A 23560-nucleotide genomic window follows, 5' to 3' on the forward strand; every position below is an offset into this window, starting at 1 on the left:
AGTCATTAACAGTAAGGTGACTCTGGACACTGAGAGAAAGACCCATTTGGCTTAAGCAGGAAAATGGCAGCTTTCAAAAAAGTATAATTTTCAAAATAGTAATGTAAAATTCGACTTGGCGATTATGTTGGATTTTAAATTCCTATTTCAGTGAGTCCTTGAATCATTTTTCAAGCTAGTCTCAAATTGAACGTATGCATTATAAGTAGTTGTAATGTAACTCTTGCTTTTATATGGGAGAGCCAACCTTGCTACGATGAAAAACAACTTAGGAAGTTTTCACTGCCAGCACATGTAAAGATTAAGCACACATGTCCTACTTTTTAAATACCATGTACCCTGCCCTTTCACCATTTATGGCTTTCCCCAGAGTGACTTATAAGCGGGCCACTGGAATAATTCAACTCTGTGGCCGCAGCTTTTTTTGCACAATTATGTATTTTGCCCATTTGCCACATCATCCATTATCTGCTGCATAATTTGCAGATTTCCATAAGATAACAGTGTTTCTAGCTCAAACAGATCAAAAATTACTAAAAATGAAGTGATGTGTGTTGGTATGTAACTAAGGGCACTTTGCAAAGATTGTTTGCCTTTCAGGTGCATATTGCTGTATTTTGATGTTAAACTATTACCTAATAACGTGAAACCTCTGCTAGACAGTGTTAAGAAGTGTAAAACTGTCAAAATAATCAATTGATACTATCACAAAATGTGGCAGATTATGCCGCATAATTTGGATTTTCTTGAGCATAATTTTCCACATAATTTGGTCCTCCCTTGCTGCATAAATCCAGTGACCCTTCCTATAAGTAGTACAAAAGACGGTTTAGACCTAGCAAAGTTTTTGCCAGCTCAAAATGGTGTTTTAAAACTGCCCTACAGGCTACAATGATAGGCCTCAGACATCTATTTTCAGTGCATCTTTAGTGGGTAGAAGCCCACTTGTAGCATTTAATTTGCCAATAAGGTGTATGCTGTTGTTACCATCTTCAAAAGGTAGAGCACAAGCACTTTACTGCTGATTTACAGTAGTAAAGTGCGCATAGTCTCATGGCCAGCAAAAACAGGTTGTGCAGAAGCAGGGTTGTGAAGGCAAAAAATCTAAGGGAATACTTCCAAAAAGTGGTTATTTCTAACAGGATAATGTTGTGGAGTTGGCACCATAGCAGCCCTCTACCCCATGAGCTGGTGGAGAGAAAAATTGTCTGGTGTCGGCAGCACAAACACTTCCTCCCAGCCTACGGGAAAGGCCAGGACTTCTGAGATTGAGGTGTTGGCACCATAGACAACCCTAACGAGCCCGTTGACATTGTCTGGGTTAAGAAATCTTTGCTCTGAGCACTTAGCCCAGAATGGAGAGCAGAGATAGCATGTTCTTCCTCTTATCTCTTGGGAAATGCAGAGTTGGCATGGAGCAGTGTGTCTTCCCTGGAGCTTGGGAAATGCCAGAAAGAGAAATGGTGGTGGATCAACATGTGCAGTTTCCTCTGGCCTGAGGGAAGGCCAGCATGTTTTTTTTTAATAACTCTCCTGGCCCTGTCTCTATGCTTCTATATTTCTTGTATTTTTATCCTCATTATTCCAGATTCAGCAGATGTAATCTAATATCCACACTTCCTGAACCCACTGACAACTGTGCAAAGGATATTTGTGGTGGTCAGCAGTGGACCCAAGGTAAAGGGGAACGAAATGTGGGAGGGAACCAAAGAAACAGGATATGTTCACGACGCGTATGTCTGTAGCTTCAAATCAAAGTCTAAATCTTTAATCTTTAATTTTGACTATTCTGTATCCTGGAAGCAATTGATAACTCCAGATTTTAGTGCAATGGGTTCCAATCTCCTAGCAACAAGGGGCCAGCTGCAGCAACTAAATATTTCTGTTGCCTAATAAGGAACTCTCTGAAACACGAGAAACTCACTCTCCATCAATTCAGGATGGTCACCACCGTTTCGAGTCCTGTGAGAGTCCTGTGGCACTGTGGATTATAGATAGTTTGTCTTGACTCCACTACATTTAGGTTAGTGCAAGCATTGAAGCCACAAATCTTCACACATGCAGCGTGATGCAATGGAAGACTTGAGTGCCTAAGAAGTACAGGAAAACCCATTGGTGCATGCCTTGTATGTACAGGTGAGTGTGGTCCACGGATCATGACATGTCCGTGTTCCCTCATGCCTATGTCTTCCCTTGTCCATGTATCCCCCACATTGTCAATAATAAAAGCAATTGAACTTTTATCAGTTGAATCAAAAAGGTAATTCGAGATCACATCCCTCAGACTTGAATCTGTGCCCAGGCACTGGTGAGGGCACTGGTGAGGAGTTCCATTTAAAAAAATCTGCGATTATGGACCTGGGCGCCCAATTAATTTGTAGGTGCCACGTTTGGCTATGCTGTTGCACCTCTTATCATAAGCAGGCGTAGTTAGATAGCTATTTAACTGCATCGGTAACAAACCTAGGTGACACGCCATAGCGCAAAGGAGGCATTTGGGTTGGTGACACGCCATAGCGCAAAGAAGGCATTTGGGTACTGATGTGTAGGATTTCGAGATTACCAGCCTGCCATATACATTCCAAAACGTAAGGAATTAGCAGAATCTCTGCAAACCTCTTACACATTCATTATGCTACTACGTTTAATGCATGGAGGCTCTTTAAGTGAGGAATATGTGTTGTAGCTGCCATGGGAATCACTGGTGATGAGCCTTATTAGAAAACCAGAGCAGAGCGCACTCCAATATCGCTCCAGTACAAATTTAGATTTGCTATATTGCGTTGTGTTTTACTGTTATGTTGCTATGTTATGATATGTTGTGTACACTTTCATTGTGTAAACCACCATTTCTTTGACATTGTAGCACATTGACCTGCTGGGTGCCCTTCCTTGCAGAAGTGTGAAAACATTTTTCTTGCGCTGATTGGTCTGTTATCCAATGCTCGGTCAGGGTGAATTTCTCTCTGTGCATTATAATCTGTGCCTGAAATTATGATGCGGTGTTGTGAGCAGTAAAGGTTTATACTTTTATGTTGGATTTATTGGGGCGCTTCTACAGTGTACGTTACTGTGGTGTGCGGCAGTGCAATTGGATGGGATGGCCATTTGATGGTGTTTGTGGACAGTGGTGCATGGCGGTATTGCTGAGTGGAAGTTGCTGTGTTGGTTAGCAGGTGACCGATTATGTATGTGTTGGGTGCCCTGGTTAAGGTCTCTTTAAAGTGTACTCATTGTATGTTTGGATTGTTTTGGGCGACAGTGAAGTGTGCATCTTTCAATGGACTTCTGAAGGCTGATCCCTGCCCATCCTCTCACACCTAGCCAGTATTATTTTTTGCGATTATATAATAACTGCAAAAGTAGACTGGGGAATGTGTCAATGGATGCTGATGTCTTACACAAAGTATGCACCCCTCCATCTGATGCGCGCGGACGGACACCGGCCGCAGTGTGTGGCTGCGCCGTGCCAGGACTTGGGCGGGCTGGGTAAGGCTCGGCGCTATTGTGCCTAGACTCGTGCGCTGCTGCCAGTGCCGAGGCGGGAATGCGGAGCGTCCCAGGCTCCGTTTACTGAATGGATGTGTTCAGCTATGTGTTGGAAACGCGTGTTGACATCTGAAATGCCCTGTGGAAGCAGCCAATCCCCGAGCGGGAAGTCTCTGGGGGTGAAAGGGGGGGTGGGAGGGAAGGGGCCAGGAGGAGACGGAGAGGGGGCGGGCCGCACGGGCACATTGTTAGCAGGAGGCGAGAGGTGAAGCCCCTGCTCCACGCACACTGCATGGGCTGAGGGGCTCTGCAGCTGTCCTGCACGCCGGACTTCCTGAGACCAAGCACTGCTCTGGGGAACTACCAGGGGGGCAAACATGCGGGGGGTCACTTTCCGCTGCTGTCGGAAGAAGAACAAGCCCAAAAAGCAAGCGGAGTGCTCGGTGCCGCTGTTGGAGCGCACTCCCAAACAGGTACATTTTACGGGTTTCTTTAGTTTGACGGTTCTCCGGGTGGCTTGGAGACTTCACCTGTCATCGCGGCGCACTCGCTGCCTGTGGAAAGCAGCTCGGCTCGTGACCGCCGAGCAGACTCCTGCAGCCCGGGAATGCTTTCTGTAGGCGGCTTTCTATTCTTTACAACAGAAATCTAGCATACTGTCGTGCATTAATTGATACTGAGCTACGGGGAACTATACCACAGTACAGCACGTTACGGTTCTTCAGTGCTGTCCTGTATAGAATGATTGCAAAGCATGCATTACCATACCAAACTGTGCTGAACGGTACGATGCTATGTGCATCATATTGTTTCGTTTAGTAGTTTAGAGCACTTCGTTCTATAGTCTAGTACGGCTAAGTATAGTTAAAATGCGGGATAGAATAATACACTGAAGAGGGCTACAGTATTGCACTGTATGGTATAGTGAAGTTGCATTTCCTTGGCACCAGGAGGATTTTTAGACCAGCGGGTGCTGTCAGGTGCGCACACACCTCAGCAAGGGGCTCCATACTTATAATGGGAGAGTACTGACACCTCTCAGTTGCGATAGCGAATACCAGCACGTCCATATTTCCTTTTCAGGCGCTGCTCACCGCCACACTTAAAGTCGGCTTCATCAACTTAGCTACAATTCAATATTTTGATTGGTTGATACTTATTATACGTTTCAGTTTATAGCTTGTGCTAACCTATACCCTCACGCTCTGCCCCAGACCTTTGGGGGTATCCTGCTGTCAGGGGCTCTAAAGGCCAGAGTCTTGGCTGAAAAGTGTGTCATTCAAACCCATCTCTGACCCACCACAGAGTTGTTGGGCGTTCATTGTGGTGTGGAGATTGGTTCGTAAGCTTGGGCCTCGAAACAATAGAAACAGATACATTCGCTGGCGTACTTGATCTGATAACAATTGATGTACACATTATTCAAGGAGTGGCTTGATGCAGCTTTCTGTAAAATATTGGTGTTTGAAAAAGTTGCATGTTTTGAACCCTGGCATTCCCATGGGACTCCCCAAAGAATGGAAACCCACCCACTGCAGATGACACTCAATGCCACAAGGTCATATGAACTGCAAACGTGTGCGTTATAAGAACTGTATAACTTAACAACACAGATATTGTATTTTACAGAATGCGATCAGTTCTTCTCTTTATACTATACTTTAAACTCTTTTATACTGTCCTATACAATTAAGATACTATAGTATGTAGTACTACACATTGCATCACTATATCATACCACCCTATACTAGACCTTGCATATATATGTCAAGCATATCTCCCAAAACTTGTGAGTAGCCTTGAAGGAAACATTGAGTCAGAGAGAGGCAAAGGTCGTATTTCCCTTTTAAGTTCCTTGAGTATGACAATGTACAACAAGGACAGGGAAGGGACATATATCAACAACCAATTCTAGGTACTCCGATCTGACCTGCTACGCCAAATGAGTGACAAGCCCAGGGGAATGAGAATTTCATAGCAAGTGTCCCAAGGGATTATAGAAGTCATGATATTCTTGCCTTTAGTAAATGAACACATTCACACAGTGCGCAGGACATGGTAGGTTATTATTTTTTCCCAAATAAGGTATTAGGCAAAGATGGCAGACACCATGCTTGTCCTTCTTTTCTGAATGCTCAGTGTGGTTCATTTGATGGTGGTTGTGGGGATACAGACCCTGAGAAAAGGTCCTTCTCTTGTGCATTGAGATGCTCTGAGACCTCTGCACCCACAGACTGCCCAGGCTGCCATCCCAGACCCGGTATTTAACATGTCTGTCATTGAAAAGATATGAAGTTTGAAAGACTTCATCTATCAGCGTGGGGATTTGAACCCATGACCCTGACATTCTTAGTGCCGTCACCACCTGAGCCCCGCTAAGCCCCTCCTCCCTTCAGCTGTGGTGGAGGTACCCCAGCCAGAGCCACACACTCACTACAAGTCACAGAGCTCTGCTCCATTACAAGCTTTCCCTTCCCATGGTTATTGTAGCTTCGGTTAACCCTAAATCCGCTCTGCAAACAGGAACACCTGCACTGAAATCTGAAGATGCATTTCTCCTCAGGCGCCTCGATTAAAAACTATAGTGCAAACAATCCACCGTCAAAGAGTTCCAAATACAAACTGTGGGAAAGCAAACAGGAAAACTGAGAACTGTGCTCAGGGGGAGAACCTGCAGCTCGCGCTGCTCGGCGCATCTTCGTATTGACTGAAATGTATCTCGCGCGTGTCGCGCACACAAATACCACTGGACTAGTCTGTCCTCTTTCATGCATGTCTCGGCTATCTTCCATATTGTTAATTTAATATATTTCGTGCCTTTGCATGCAGACGTTGACAGAGCTGGTTTCATTGATGTTTATTTCGTAAATGCTAATATTGGCGACTTAAAGTTAGCTATCAGTTTTATCAAGCTGACTTTGATGGATGGCCTGTAAAGTCCCGCCACTTTCCTGTCATGCGCTTTATTATACAAATCCAAACAATCGTGCCATATTTTCTTTTGTTCGGTTCTCCTCAGTTTTGTTATGCTTTGTAAAGCCAAACTGTAGTCTCTTGTGCTACGTTTTGCAACTTAATGTCAAGCCCTCCAAAGTTTTTCCGTGTTTGTATTTAAATAAAGCGATTCTACGCAATGTTAGGTTGCTATGCTATGTTCCCCGCTGCTACGTAATGTTATGTGATGATATATTAAATATTGCTATGCTATGTGAATTAATGCGATGATGTTTTTTCTGGGCTAGGCTGTGTTTTGTACTGTTGTGCCATGGTAGCCTACACTAGTCTGTTATGTTTTGAGTGAATATTTATTGGGATATGCTATGTTTTGCAATGTTGTGACATACTAGCCCGCACTAGCCTACGTTATATTTTGTTTTGTTAATATTTCCTGGGATATGCTGTACTTTGCATTGTTATGCCATGGTAAAATAAACTAGTCTAGGTTATGTGTTGTTGTGTTAATATGTTCAGGGACATGCTATGTTTTGCAATGTTGTGACGTGCTAGCGTACCCTAACCTGTGTTATGTGTTGTGTTAATATTTATTGGCATATGCTATGTTTTGCAATGTTCTGACATGTTCGCCCACACTAACCTGTGCTATGTGTTGTTGTGTTAATACTTATTGGGATATGCTTTGTTTTGCAATGTTCTGACATGTTAGCCCACACTAACCTGTGCTATGTGCTGTTGTGTTAATATTTTCTGGGATGTGCTTTGTTTTGCAATGTTCTGACATGTTAGCCCACACTAACCTGTGCTATGTGCTATTGTGTTAATATATTGTGAGATGTGCTCTGTTTTGCAATGTTCTGACATGCTAGCACACACTAACCTATGGTATGTGCTGTTTTGTTAATATTTATTGGGATATGCTATGTTTTGCAATGTTGTGGCATGCTAGCATACACTAATCTATGTTATGTGTTGTTGTGTGGATAGTTTCTGGGATATGCTATGTTTTGCAACGTTCTGCCTTGCTAGCCCACATTAGCCTATGTCTGCTATGTGTTGTTGTGTTAATAATTGCTGGGATATGATATGTTTTGCAATATTATGCCATGCTAGCATACACTAGTCTATATTATGTGTTGTGTGACTGTTTTGTGGGATATGCTATGTTTTGCAATGTTGTGACGTGCTAGCCCACACTAACCTATGCTATGTGTTGTTGTGTTAATATTTATTGGGATATGTTGTTTTTTGCAATGTTGTGATATACTAGCCCGCACTAGCCTACGTTATGTGTTGTTTTGTTAATATTTTCTGGGATATGATATGCTTTGCATTGTTATGCCATGGTATAATGCACTAGTCTAGGTTATGTGTTTTTGTGTTAATATGTTCTGGGACATGCTATGTTTTGCAATGTTGTGACATGCTAGCACACACGAACCTATGCTATGTGTTGTTGTGTTAATATTTATTGGGATATGCTATGGTTTGCAATGTTGTGGCATGCTAGCATACGCTAATCTATGTTATGTGTTGTTGTGGGGATAGTTTCTGGGATATGCTATGTTTTGCAACGTTCTGCCATGCTTGCCCACATTAGCCTATGTCTGCTATGTGTTGTTGTGTTAATAATTATTGGGATATGATATGTTTTGCAATGTTATGCCATTCTAGCATACACTAGTCTATGTTATGTGTTATGTGATTGTTTTGTGGGATATGCTGTGTTTTGCAAGGTTGTGACGTGCTAGCCCACACTAACCTATGCTATGTGTTGTTGTGTTAATATTTTTGTGATTTGATACGTTTTGCAATGTTATGCCATTCTAGCATACACTAGTCTATGTTATGTGTTGTGTGATTGTTTTGTGGGATATGCTGTGTTTTGCAAGGTTGTGACGTGCTAGCCCATACTAACCTATGCTATGTGTTGATGTGTAAATAGTTTTGGGATATGATATGTTTTGCAATGTTATGCCATGCTAGCATACACTAGTCTATGTTATGTGTTGTTGTGTGCCTGTTTTCTGGGATATGCTATGTTTTGCAATTTTGTGACATGCTAGCCCACACTAACCTGTGCTATGTGCTGTTGTGTTGATATATTCTGGGATATGCTTTGTTTGCAATGCTGTGCCGTGGTAGCCTACATTAGTCTGCGTTATGTCATGTGTTAATATTTTCTAGGATATGTTATGTTGTGCAGTGTTGTGGTATGATAGCGAACACTAGTCGATGTTATGTGTTGTACTTAATCTTTTCTGGGATATACTATGTTTTGCAATGTTGTGCCAGGCCAGCTTATATTTATCTGTATTATGTTTTGTTAACAGTTTTTTGCCAAGTGTTCCTCTTTGCAGAGTTTTCGAGGTTTTCGGGCTGTGGCCTCACGTAGGAACGGACCATTTCCCAATGTTTTCTTCGTGAACTTTGCTGTTTTAGGCCATGTGTTGCCTATTTATTTATTTTGCAAACGTCACACGTTGGTTTCTTCAACCATCGTCCTCGTTCTGCACCCCTCTGTACTGAAGCACTGTTTCTAGAATTCGTCTTCCCAATAGCCGTCCAGCGCCTCATACATAGACGTCCCATGTACATGACCAGTGAGATATGCCCCTTTCTGATGGTCCACGGGGGCCGCCCGGGTACCAGCCCCACCGAGTGGCCCGCTTTCACTGAGACATTCCCTGCATTCCTTGGCGCCATGGGGCCCCACTCGGACAGCAGGAGGGGCGCCTCACATCAAGGAAGTCTACCGAAAACACCCTCACCCTCATCGACTTTTTATCACCACTTCTTCCGAAAAATTGCAGGTCAGGAGAGCACGCCGAGAGGTCATCAGGCCGCGGCCAGGAGGCTCCTTTCGCAAATGTAACTGCTTTTTTTTAAATTGCTGATGCTGACGTTTGCATGTACCATTTTAAAATAGATAATGACAGTGCCCTACTCCAGTGATATATACCAGCGCCTTCGGACTCTCCAAATCTATGCAGTGTCCTGTCCTTATTTATTGGACGGGGGAAGCTTGACGTTTGGCTATTACGCGACATTTAGCGTAACCTATCACAATAAAAACATATTTATTATTCATAAATCCAGAGTAATCTGTGTTGTTCGGCCACATTGTAGTTACAACGACGCATCTATAGACCTGTTGGCTGAGGTCTAAGACAGTGTCGCACTAACAAAGCTATCCTCGTTGTATGTGTGAGATGAACTGAACTGCAGGGGAAACTAAAGAAAGCCTCCTGGAATGTACCCAGACAGGCTGGCACAATTACAAGCAGCACTGCGAATGCGCACCAAGTACGCATTGTGCGTTACCTTCAATTCCCTGCGAAGGAAATGTTACAGAATGACGTTATCCTTGGCGTCGCCGTATAACAAAGAGGGCAAGAGTATGCAGTTAATGTCTTAAAGGGGACTTTCACCTTTGACCTCTTGCATGACAGGGATAAGCCATGACTAATCAAGCTGTTACTTATTGCTGCGTGGAGAAGTATTGTTTCTTTTTGAAGAGACAGCGGTAGGCACTTCCATACATATGCAAAGGCGTGTACTAGAAACCTGTGTATTCCTTCAGTATTCGACAGACTCTGAGACCCACTATATTTCTAAAAAGAGGGAAATGTCCAGTAAACCAATAGCAATCGTCCTATACGCAGGGAGAGGGGGCACCTCCAGGGTTAGGCTGGCCTATAGGACAGTCTACCAGTGTCTGAAGGGCTGGCCCACACACTGGTCAGTGTGTGTGGGCCAGTTTTGTGGCTGTTTGTGGGCCTGTTTCGTGGTCTGGTGGGCCAATTTTTACTACTGATTTCCCTGATAATATCACAGACATTTCCTGCCGCAAGCACAACTGCATTTAGTCTCCCATTACTTGTAAAACGCGTGTACAGTGTGTCTTTGCAAGTCAACTCTGCCCCTATTTGTAAATGTGGGCTTTTGAGCTTTTTCAGTTTTTCAGGCCTATTTTCTGTCCCGGTCCGACTCCGGGCTTCCCCATGCCCCGACCACTGACTGCCCCGTCACTGGTCAGGTTTTCTTAGCTGCTTTGAAGGCAGACTCATTGTACACCATCACACTGCGTGATTTTCTTTGGGACATTTCTCCCAGTTCCAGATGTGATGCCAATTAACGTTTACAGGGCAGCGGGGTCAGTGCCGCACCAGACTTCATTCAAACACTAAGTACAGAAAGGCATAAATGTGTCAAGCTCTTTCCGCCGGCATAGGCTTTCAATCCAAACAAGCCTGGGGAGGCTGGAGGTCGCAGGGAGAATGCTCCAAAAACAGAGAGGCCTGAAAATGGCAACCCGAGAGCAGCCGGGAAAACAGAGGTCTTCAGAGCCCAGCAGAGGCGCGTCAGAAGCCTTTCAAGTCACAGTACATTTAAGCTAAGGATCGCTCCTCGGGGGCCACTCTCTAGAGCTATTGTATAAACCCCTTTCAACGCGAATAGAACGTTTTTTCTGCGCAAACGTATGTAGTACTTATTGTCGCAATAAGTTTCCCTTGTAGCCTGCAAGGCAACCAGCTGATTTCTAAATTTTCCAAAATTATTGGTTAATTAAGAGTTTTCAGCGTATTGCGAAGATTTGCAATATTTCCTAATTTGTAAGAGAAAAGTGTTAGAATTGGGCAGCAGCATTGAGTGGTCACTGTGTGTTGGTGGGAGCTCGTATTACTTTTGAATTATTCCCCTGCAGAGAGCACGGAATGTGGCTGCAGATCGCCTTACCAGAGTCAACTTCGATGAATTACTGGTACGGAAAAGGCCACATTGATCAACGTGGTACAGTTTTAAGACGTACACCCTGTTCACAATATTGTCAATGCCCCAAACACACTACGAATGCTAGTACCTTTCTCACTGATGGTAATCTTCAAACTTCAGATTCCCAGAAATCCTCTAATAGTATAAAGTCAGCAAAGATGGTGAAGTCTGTTTTGCATGTGACATCTGAATATGGATCTCATTTCCCATTCAGCATCTATCCACGGTGACCTTTGTTCTTACCAGACAATCCCTTCTGGCTTTTCTCCCCATATAAAATGATCTTATTTCATTTTTGTTAAACTGCAAAGTATTCTGAGGATGTAGAAGGAAAGGCTATTGCCCAATTCTTCTAATAATGCATTTACATACCTGAGCCATGGTATGTTTTCACGATGATCAAGTTCCAGGCAACCCCTTGTAATGTCCCTGGTTAACTTAGTGCCCCGTTTCATCCATGTAGAAGGCCACCCAGTTAGTATGCTGAGCTTAATGGAATCTTTCATACACCCAGTGTCAAGTTCTGCATGTACAATATAGGCAGGAGTCGAACTTGGGACAGCCAAAAGCCTGCATAAAATATATTTCCATGTGTTTGTAATGCATTACAGTTCACCCAACCCCAGACTAAGGAACCATAAAATGCAGTGGGGTGCCATTTACTTTTGTACAGCTTCTTGATTTCTCTAAGGGGGTTTCTGCCTATCATTTTAGCAAAATTGTGCACCGCGCCAGTAGTTCTTATACATTTTATTTCAGCAGTTTTAGGATGTGGTGTCCAGTCTCCTTTCTGAGAGAACAATATACCAAGGTCATTAAAAGCCTTTACGTTTTCTAGTTTTTGACCCTGAACAAAATGATTCTATCTTTTTAAAAATATTTTGCCACATACCATAGTATAGGTTTTAGTTAGGTCAAGTTTAAGATCTCTGCTCTCCATAAAGGCTACAAAGTGGTTCATCAGTTGCTGGAAACCATTTATTGTCCTTGATAAAAGCACTGCATCATCTGCGTTTAATAATATCGGGGTGGCTCGAGAGCCCAGGGGCGTCAGCATTTATAATCTGCAAAAAGCCGTCCACTCCATTTATATATAATGAAAACTACTGCGTTGCAAGGACACAACCTTGTCTAATGCCACATGTTACTCAGAATTTCTCTGTGGATTCACTGTTTATCCCAAAATGTATGTAAGATGTCAAGGTTGAATACAACTGGTGGAGATGACAAATTATATCTATTGGAGCCCCCATACCAATTAACACCTGCCATAGTTTTGCGTGGTTCACAAGGTTGAAAACACTGGACAAATTCTCAAAACATAGGTGAATATTGCCCTTGTGTGCCATTGTATATTTGCTAACAATGAGGTGCAAATGTATACCTTGCGCCACTGTGCCTATTTCTTTCCTGAACCCGTATTGTGACTTGGCCAGTATAGTTTTCTCCTCGGCTCAGGTTTCTAACCTACCTAAGATCACCCTACTCACTGTTTTCACAGAAGAGTCCAAAAGTGAAATCAGTCGATAACATCTGACATTTCTTCTATCCCCCTTTTTAGGTCGAGTGCTCAAGCGATTTGACCTTTTGTAAATATTTTGGGCTTTTAACCATGCGCATGTCACGCCCATCACTTTCACTCATTCGTGACCTCTCTTTTCAAAAATCACTTAATATCATTGGTAATTGCTTTACGTTTGTCCTGTCTTAAGGCTGTTTTTGTCACACCTTGCAGACTGACCTTGTTACATGGATTATTGCACAATTGCCGATATACTTCAGCGTGGGCAAACTATTTTTTTTGTCTCTTCCCTTAGTGCTGCATGGTGACCATGGCGCTCACAGCGCGAACAGGCACAACAGCGTGAACTCGATCAGCAGTATTAAAGTGCTGGTCATATTGTTCACAGTTACCTAATCAGAGTAATTTCCTGTGACCCTCCCCTTAAAGCACTTGAAATTGGTAAATGCTTTACATAAAACAGAAATCTTCAAAGGAAAAGGGGCTCTCCTGGCACAGTGGGAGACCCAATACTACAATATTCACTGCACTCGGAAAAACTTCACCCATAATGCTTTGCAAGCATTCTTTTTCACAGTATTTTTGTCCATAACTTAGCCTGTGGTAGTCCTAGAACACTGGGACCACCACTAAAACGTTCCGCACAGTGCACTCTTTCTGTCTAGGTCACATTTGGGTCACCACACCAGGTAAGTGGGGACCCCAAAATAATAATCCCTTCCACCATTCAGTGACTTTTTAAGCATTCTCATGGTTGGAACTTTTTTTCTCCAGCTGGTAATAGCTTGTCTATTAATGGCCTTATTTGTAACAACATTGCTATGGGTCTGCTAACTTTAAAAATATGTAATGCACTATACTGTTTAGGGACTACATACATGGTTACTCTGCATTATTTATTGCCATTTTTTGTGTGGTTATATCCTCTAGGGGCTAATGATATAATTACATGACCATGTTCTAAGTATTACAGTCATATCCACATATTAAAATATTTGTGGCAAGGAAACTTACCCAATAATGCTTTGCAGGGTATTACTTTTACATTCTGTTTCCTCATAACTCAGCCTGTGGTGGTCCCCGGACAATGGGACCACCTTCAAAACATTGACCACAAAGTGCTCTTTCTGTCTACATCATCTCTGGGTCCCCAAACTATGTTAGTGGAGACTCCAAAATAATAACCCCTCCCACCATTCAATGTCGTTTAAGCTTTCGTTTTACTGTTAGGAGAAGTTATGTTTTACAGGCCTTGTTGTAATATCATTGCAGTGGGCCTGCTAGCCCTAAAAACTCTAGGGGCTAAGCATAGGGTTACACTGCATTACTTTCTCCTCTTTTTTTCATGGAGTTATTCTCTGTAGGGGCTCACAATATGGTTACATGACCATGTGTCATACAAATTATATTTTTGCTATGGTTACCTCTAGTGGCTGTTTTGAGCATTACAGTCTAATACCAAAAGTTTATTTCTGATTAAGGTTTAAATGATAATTGTATATGTTTTCATAATCTCTCCTTATTACAATTATGACCATAATTCAGGCCAATTTAACATCCTTATTACACAATGAATGTTTGAACGCTCTTGATATGTTTGGATGACCCTTCTAGTTTATTTCTCCTCTTTGGCTGTCTTGTGTCTTTTTTGGGAGGAATTGTGTTATCAGCAACTCTGATGGTGTGGTGGTGAAAGTGGTATTCTATTGGAATTAGCACAACAGATGTAAATTAGGATGCTAAATGGCAACATTCTCATTTTTTTGCTGCAGACACAGGAAGAAGGTAAATTGAAGTGCTTTAGTTATATGCTGGGCCACTGGAATTATATGGCAGGAAAAGACGAAATTATGAGGCAGGGTTGACCAATTTATGTGGCAAGAAAAGTTCAGTTGTGAACTTACAATGCAAAAAGCTCTAACTCAAGCAAATGCGAGACCTATTGTATTGCAAATGCTTGTTAAATATAGGAATGATCATACTTTGACTCCAGGATTTCGGTAAATAATCTTTTGCTGCTGCATTAAAAATTTGGATTAGTATTGGAACCCATAAGGAAGTGCATGAGTTAAAAATATCCACTGGGACCTCATCAGGGCCTGGTGCTTTCCCAGGGGTGCTACCTTTTAAGCTGCACTGACTTCCTCCGTAGTTATTGTCTCCAGGGGCACAAAATCAGTTACACCTGCGGGACCCAGTGGTGTGTCCATGGATACCTGTTAAGGATTCCAGATACTATTAAAATGTGTAATCCAGGCATCTGATGTAACTGAAATCTCCATAGTAGACTTAGAGTTATCTCTAAGAAAGGTAGAATTTATGGTTTTCCAAAATAGGTGATCATTACTAGTATCTGCAGCTCGTTCCAGATCTGCACAGGCCTGCCCCTGGAGTGCCTTTTTAGGTCGAGTGCGCATGCGCTCAGGCCTGTTATAATCTATCTGTGGGCTTTTAAACACACCCACCACACGCCCATCACCATCCCTCGTTCCAGGGCTTGTCTTTCAAAAATCCTTTGTTATAATTGGTAAATGCTTTAAGTTTGTCCCTCCTTAGGGCAGTTTTGTTACCGCCTTTGCCATCATCCCTGTTTCATGGATAACTGCATGTTTGCCTATATGTTTGACTACGAGCAAACTTCTTTTTCCTTTTGTGTCTCTCCTTCGGGCTAACACTCATGGGGGCCATGGCGCTTTTAAGCGGCTTGCTTATGTCAACTGTTTTACTTTTCATTTTCAATTTATGAGGCAAGAGAAGTCCAGTTAGGAATTTACAACGCTAATAGCTCTAACTTGAGCAAACACGAGACCCATTGCATTGCAAATGCTTGTTCCATTTAGCCAGTGCTCCCTGATAGGTCTTTCTTAGCACCTTGATCCTTCCCATATCTCTCGGAATTTCTTGCAGTGCCTTCCTTAGAGCCTTGTGCAGTGTGAGTTAAACCACCCCTTATCTTGCCTTAACTTTCCTTTATCTGCAGCCAGGATTTTCATATTTTCTGCAATTGCTGAAGTTATTTTAGTAAATGCCTCCATCAACCTTTTATGGTCCACCCACCATCCTTTACATATAACAAAGGCTTCCCAATAACCCGTAACTACAAATGCTAGCATTTTTGGCTCATTGACGCCAACCCATTTAATGCTGACACCATTTCTGTCCATGGCCTTTATAGGGTGCGCTCTGTCCATCACCTTTGAGTTGTTATATGTTTAAAAAGAGTTCAAGTACAGCATGATCACTAAGCACTGTGCTTTCAATTTCAAATGTTTTTTAATCAGATTTAGGTATTTTGCAGATATCGTTATGTGGTCAATAATAGAGGAATGCCCATTTCAATAAAAGGTAGGTAACACAGGTCTAAAGTCTCCTAGTTCCTGAACTATCACTTCCACATGTAATTTATGCAGGAGCTCATTTAGCGAATCTCCATATGAATCATGGGGAAAGTGGGGTTGATCAGCTCCAAAACATTCTAGGAAACCACATGCTGCACTATTAGAGCTCTTCTATCTGCTTGTGTTAAAATCACCAACCAAAGGTATGTGCAATTGGAACCAATCTTATTAGCAAATAATTCCAGTTCTTTATCTAGTTCCATAACAATCACATTACGTCTATTTTTAAACAACTATTATAAAAGTCAATTAAAATAACCTTGCACTTATAATCTATTACTGAATACCCCAGCTGAAAATAGGGGAATTTGTTCAAGATTTTCTTAATAACTGTAGGCAATAGGTTTGAAATTAAAATCGCCATACTGCCTTTAGGTCGCCAACGGGCAGAGGCTGTGGCCGGGGTAAGTATAGAGACAAAACCATCTATGTCAAAGTCTTCCCTGAGCCAAGTTTCCTGCAAACATATTATATGGGCAGACTTTAGGGTATTAAACTAATCTTTATTATTCAATTTAGATTTTGCAACTGCTATGTTCCAGGACATAATTATTAGACACTCATCAGTGATGCCTATAGATTTTATTGCCCCCTGCCTGACCCTTGTACTGCCATAAGTGACCTGTAAATCTAATCCCTCTTCACATGTGCTTCCTCCTGTCAATCTTATTCATCTAAATTTGTCAGTGAGGCAAACCTGTTCGAAGCGGCATTAGGAAAACGAGGTGCACAATTCTGGGGCAGATAACTGCCATGCTGTCTCTCCCAGGGCTGCTGGACTCTTTCTACACATAAATCTGAAGCTGGGATCACAGAGCTGTCTTGCTTACGGGCTTGTAATAATACCCTAATGGTAGAGCTACTATTTTATTCATACTCGGAATCATTTGTATGCGGCACTGTAGTAATAATTAAGCAAAACAGGGCCTTCTTAAGCTTACTATGATGCAGTTCCCAGTTCACTTTTTCTGATGTACACCCAACCATGGTGTCCTCCTTACACCACCTTCCGTGTCAAATCTCCCAGCCACCCATAATGTATTTTCATCCATTCTACCGTCTTGTTCTTCAGTGTTGAATAATCCTCTTTATTTACCTTTGATAGGTCCGGGTCATCTTTTAAAATAATAATATATGGGGTACACTCAGGGGATAGTTGTGGGTAACCACTAGAGGGCATTGAACATTTCCCACATCTGTTGTATTTATTTGGCCTGATGGTTGATTTAACCCCTTGGGTGCCCAGGAAGAGTTGGTCTTGCCTTCGGCCATGGTGCTCCGGTGCTGAGGACGAGACCAGCTCGTCCTGCTGTGGGCGCTCAGGGTGAGGAATATGTGACAGAACAACTAGGTCCTAAACAACTATAGCCTAAACCACTACTGCTAAACAACTAAAAAGTCTCTACAACTAAGTACTGAACAACTACTGTCTAAACAACAATTGTGCCTGAATAACAATTGCCTGAACAACTAATATATATATATTTATTCTAAACAACTAATAAACCATAAAAACCAAAAAGAAAACCTTACCTTAAAATTAGTTGTTCAGGCAATTGTTATTCAGGCACAATTGTTGTTTAGACAGTAGTTGTTCAGTACTTAGTTGTAGAGACTTTTTAGTTGTTTAGCAGTAGTGGTTCAGGCAAGTAGTGGTTTAGACCTAGTTGTTCAGGATGTTTCCCCAGGGTGAGTGCTAGCACTCCCCCTGGGGGCCCTGCACCCCTCTCCCAGGGCAGGGATGGAAGGGGAATCACTTCCCCTTCTACCCCGCCTCCCCTTGACTCCACCATGGCATCTGATAACGTCAGCACGCAATCACACATTTCTCCTCCGATAATGAGGAGGGGGCGAGAGAGGCATGGAAGGAGAGGAAAGGCCTTTCCTCTCCTTTCATGTCTCTCTCAGCATTTCTGCTGCTCAATCGTGATGCGATCTGGCAGCAGAAATGCCCACTAGGCACCAGGGAATTTGTTTTTTTCTTGTGTCATATACATAAGGGGAGCGGCCCCTTGGCAAGGGCCGCTACCCAGGGGGGCAAATTATCTTATGGCCATTTATGCCCCCCCGGGGGCAGATCAGCCTAATATAATTGGGCCGATCTGCCCCCGGGGGGGCAGAAACCCCTCGACATCAGGGATCTATTTTTTTTGTTTGTGTTTTTTTTTATATATCTGGGGAGCGACCCCTTAGGCAAGGGTCGCTCCCTTGGGGGCAAAATTAAGTCTAGGCCATTTATGCCCCCCTTGGGGGAAGATTGGCCTATTTTTATTAGGCCAATCTGCCCCCAAGGGGAACCGAAACCAATAGACACCAGGGATTTTTATTTTGTCAGTTTCACATGAGGGGAGCGACTCCGTAGGCAAGGGTTGCTCCCCTGGGGAGGGGCAAATTTGTTTTAGGCCATTTCTGCCCCTTGGGGGCAGATCGGCCTATTGTAATTAGGCCGATCTGCCCCCAGGGAGGTCAGAAACCTCTAGGCACCAGGGATCTTTTTTTTTGTTTTGTTTTATTTTGTTATATGCGGGGAGCAACCCCTTAGGCAAAAATTATCTTTAGGCCATTTCTGACCCCCTTGGGGGCAGATTGGCCTATTGGTAGTAGGCCAATCTGCCTCCAAGGGGGCAGAAACCATTAGACAACAGAGATTTTTACTTTTTGTGTCAATTTGGGCAAGGGTCGCTCCCCTGGAGGGGGCAAATTTATTTTAGGCCATATCTGCTCCCCTTGGGTGCAGATCGGCCTATTTCTATTAGGCCAAACTGCCTATTTCTATCAGGCTGATCTGCCCACAGGGGGTGGCAGAAACCACTTAGTCACCAGGCATTGGTGTGTGTGTGTATATGTGTGTGCTTTGTTTGTGGGGGCAGCCCCTTGGGCAAGGGTCGCTCCCCATGGGGCACATTACTGTTGGCCATATATGCCCCCCTTGGGGACAGATCAACCTATTTTTGGAAGGTCTATCTGACCCGCAGGGGGCAGAAAGCCCACCAGAGACCAGGGAAGATTTTTTTTTCAAAAATAGAAGGTGGGGGGTATGGCCATACCCCCACCCCAAATAGATGGGGCCAAAGTTGTTCTGCCCACCGGTGGGCAGATAGGGCAGTTATCCCCGATCCACTCCTGGGGGGGGGGGGGGGCAGAAAACCTAGTAGATGCCAGGGAATAAAAAAAAAAAAAAAATAGTGGGGTGGTAGCTACCAACTAGTATGGGTATAGTTATGCCCCTGCCCCAACTGAAGGGGGTAACAGTCTTACAGCTCTCCCCGGCACACTACAACATCTTATCCTATGGCAAGCAAGAGGACATTTGATTATTTTGGTTTTACATTTGGGCCATGAGAGCTTTTCCAACTCTCAAAATCATCCCACTTGGAATGGTGAGGGCTGCACTTTTTGCACTTAGTGACGCTGCCATGTAGAAAAATCCACAAGACCTAGACACATCTGAAAACTAAACATCTGGGTGAGTCCAGGGTGGTGCACCCCACACCATTTTCTTACCCACAATGCCCTGCAAACCACCAACTTTGCTGGAAATCACACATTTTTCCCACATTTTTGTGATGGAATCTTCCGGAATCTGCAGGAATCCACAAAATTTCTACCACCCAGCATTGTCGCATCTATACTGCAAAATAGTCTGCCCCACTTGTTAGCCTAAAAATGTTATTTTTCAAACTGCCCTTTTGGACCCACTTTGGTTCCCCCTCAATTTCGACATGTTTTTTGGCTCTTCCCTGTCACAGACACTTGGCCCACCTACACAAGTGAGGTATCATTTTTACCAGGGGACTGATGAGTGGTAGGAAATTTGTCCTGGTGCGGTGATCCCCCACACAGAAATGTGGGAAAAATTTGATTTTTTAAAACACTGGGAGATCCATGCAAGTCACACCTCCCTGGATTCCCTTGGGTGTCTAGTTTTCAGAAATGTTTGGGTTCAGTAGGTTTCCTTATATGGCTGCTGAACCCAGGACCAAAAACGCAGGTGCCCTCCTCCCCTGCAAAACAGGTAGTTTTGTATTGTATAATTTTGATGTGTCCACATAGTGTTTCTGGGAATTTCTTTTAGGGGGCACATAGCCTACCCACACAAGTGAGGTACCATTTTTATCGAGAGACTTTGGGGAACACTGGGTGGAAGGAAATTTGTGGCTCCTCTCAGATTCCAGAACTTTCTGTCACTGAAATGTGAGGAAAAAGTGTTTTTTAGATCACAATTTGAGGTTTGCAAAGGATTCTGAGTAACAGAACCTAGTGAGAGCCCCACAAGTCACCCCATCCTGGAGTCCCCTAGGTGTCCAGTTTTAAAAAATGCACAGGTTTGGTAGTTTTTCCTAGGTTCCAGCGGAGCTAGAGGCCAAAATCCACAGCTAGGCACTTTGCAAAAAACAGCTCTATTTTCTTTGGGAAAATGTTATGTGTCCACGTTGTGTTTTGGGGCATCTCCTGTTGCGGGCACTAGGTCTACCTACACAAGTGAGGTACCATTTTTTTGGGGAGATTTGGGGGAACGCTGGGTGGAAGTAAATATGTGGCTTATCTCAGAGTCTAGAACTTTCTGTCACCGAAATGTGAGAAAAAAGTGTTTTTTGGCCAAATTTGGAGGTTTGCAAAGGATTCTGTGTAACAGAACCTGGTGAGAGCCCCACAAGCCACCCGATCTTGGATTCCCCTGGGTGACTAGTTTAAAAAAATGCACAGGTTTGGTAGATTTTCCTAGGTGCCGGCTGAGCTTGAGATCAAAATCCACAACTAGGCACTTTCCAAAAAACACGTCATTTTTCAATGTAAAAATGTAATGTGTCTATGTTGCATTTCCTGTCACAGGCATTAGGCCTACCCATGCAAGTGAGGTACTGTTTTTATCGGGAGACTTGGGGGAACACAGAATAGCAGAAAAGTGTTATTGCCCTTTGTCTTTCTCTAAATTTTTTCCTTCCAATTGTAAGACAATGTGTAAAAAAGACGACTATTTGAGAAATGCCCTGTAATTCACATGCACGTATGAGGACCGAGGAATTCAGAGATGTGCAAATAACCACTGCTCCTCAACACCTTACCTTATGCCCATTTTGGAAATACAAAGGTTTCCTTGATACCTATTTTTCACTCTTTATATTTCACCAAATGAATTGCTGTATACCAAGTATACAAGGAAAACCCATTGCAAGGTACATCTCCTTTATTGGCTCTGGGAACCTAGGGTTCTTAATAAACCTACAAGTCCTTTATATCCCCGCAACCAGAAGAGTCCAGCAGACATAGCGGTATATTGCTTTCACAAATCTGACATCTCAGGAAAAAGTAACAGAGTAAAACATGGAGAAAAATGGCTGTTTTTTCAACTCAATTTCAATATTTGTTTTGTTTCAGCTGTTATGTTCTGTAGGAACACCTTGTAGGATCTACACAAATGACCCCTTGCTGAATTCAGAATTTTGTATACATTTTAGAAGTGTTTAGTTCTCTAGGATCCAGCATTGGTTTCATACCCATTTCTGTCACTAACTGGAAGGAGGCTGAAAGCACAAAAAATAGTAAAAATGGGGTATGTCCCAGTAACATGCCAAAATTGTGTTGAAAAATGTGGTATTCTGCTTCAAGTCTGCCTGTTCTTGAAAACTGGGAAGATGATGATTTTAGCACCGCAACCCCTTTGTTGATGCCATTTTCAGGGAAAAAATAACAAACCTTCCTCTACAATCCTTTTTTCCATTTGTTTTTAAAAAATGATTTTTTTGCTGTATTTTGACAAATTTCTTGGTCTCCTTCATAGGAACCCACAAAGTCTTGGCACCTCTAGAATCCCTGGGATGATGGAAAAAAAGGACGCCAATTCGGCATGGGTAGCTTATTTGTACCAAAAGTTATGAGGGCCTAAGCACGAACTGCCCCAAATAGCCCAAAAAAAGGACTGGCACCTGAGGGGGAAAAGGCTTGGTAGCGAAGGGGTTAATGGTGGAGGTGCTGTGGTAGCTAAAATGGTTTCTGACCTTCTGCCAGGAGACCTTGTTATTACCTGTCCCTCCTGCTGGCCTGCTTGTGGCCCTTGATTCATGTTGGTAGGCAGAGAACCCACAATGTTTTTATTTCCTGATTCCTGAATTTCTTTGAGCATAGCTTTTAGTTCTGATAATTGGGCCTCCATGGCATCTAGGAGTGCAAATAAGGGAGGGAGTTCTTGCCTAATTACTCCTCTAAAGCACTCTTTACTTTTCTCAAGAATGAGTTCCATAAAGTTTGGTTGGGAACACAGGATTTCATATATCCCCTGTAGCATGTATTGTGGATGCTGTGCCATTTATCAAACCTTCATTTTCTGCCCTGACCTGCCTCTGCTGGGCATTCTTCCATACCTCTGGGCTCTTGCCTTTAGCCTTAACTCAAATAGGGCCAACAGACTTTTTCTTCAGTGCAGGTTTTGTACCTGGGGGGTAATCTGAGTCCTCAGCAGTTTTAGGCATGAAGATTAAGTTACTTACTGGAGCCGGGATCATGGCTTGAAAATATTCCTGCACAGGAGAGGGACTAAATGGGGCAGTACCAAGGCCCACAGAGAGCCTCTCTCAGACAACTCGACTTCAACATTAACCACCTAGGGCTCTTTCCAGCATGCGGTCGATCGTTGTATGTTTCGCAGGGGGTACTCAGGGCAGGGATTCCTTCCGGTACCTTTCTTTTTACCATAATCAGGTCTATTCAGTAAATAGGAAACAGGAGAGCAATTCCTCTGGTGTGTTTATAACATCAAGCGTGAAGTAATTTTAGGGTGCCGAATGGCTCATTTTAGGGGCACATAGACAGACTCCTTCAAGGGAAAGAAGGAAAATACTATAAGGATGGATTTGTACTTTCCCCAGATAGTCAATGTAAAAGGGGGTCCCAACCGGCCTCCTCTTCTCTCAGATGGGCACAGATGTGTGTGCCCTTGCCCCAGGCTCCACCCGCACCATGGGGGTAAGTAGTGCGCTATATAGCGCCAAAGTGATCTGGGTCTGCAATGAAAGGGCCGTCACCTCAGCCCTGATGTCTCCTGGGGGCTGTAGTCCCAAATCCCCACAATGCCACAACACTGAATTCATAATGATTGTGAAAATTCAGTGTCAACCTAAAAAAAGTGCAGCAAATGTGCTAGTCCCATTCGGCTAGCTAGTGTACTGTCAGTTACAGACAACATATTTTACATTGAAATGACCACCACATTTGCATAGATATGCAGTTTTACTGATCAAATTATATTTCACACAGATGATAATGTGTGGAAAACTGTTTTTAGTGAATATTTATCATTTGTGCATCATGAAGTAAAGTGTCTTGATTTGTTTTGATCCTATTATAGTATTTGTTTCCATCACATTTTAGAATTACAAAAAATGTGCTTCATTAGAGCTTTCCTAATTGCTTACATATCCTG

The 23560-nt window shown here is 43.1% G+C and overlaps 1 protein-coding gene across 2 annotated transcripts in view; it reads left to right on the top strand.

Moving 5' to 3' along the window:
• Nucleotides 1–3729: 3729 nt before the first annotated feature.
• Nucleotides 3730–23560, top strand: part of TNS3 (tensin 3) — a 752439-nt gene continuing 732608 nt past the window's right edge. The window contains exon 1 of one of the 2 annotated variants that reach the window (XM_069216157.1): nt 3730–3962. In XM_069216157.1, coding sequence (XP_069072258.1) covers nt 3867–3962 — 96 coding nt within the window. In that variant the 5' untranslated portion in view covers nt 3730–3866. The remainder of the gene's footprint in view (nt 3963–23560) is intronic. The other variant, XM_069216170.1, reaches the window with a different exon arrangement.

This window comes from Pleurodeles waltl, chromosome 2_1, assembly GCF_031143425.1.
Source record: "Pleurodeles waltl isolate 20211129_DDA chromosome 2_1, aPleWal1.hap1.20221129, whole genome shotgun sequence".
Taxonomy (NCBI): domain Eukaryota; kingdom Metazoa; phylum Chordata; class Amphibia; order Caudata; family Salamandridae; genus Pleurodeles; species Pleurodeles waltl.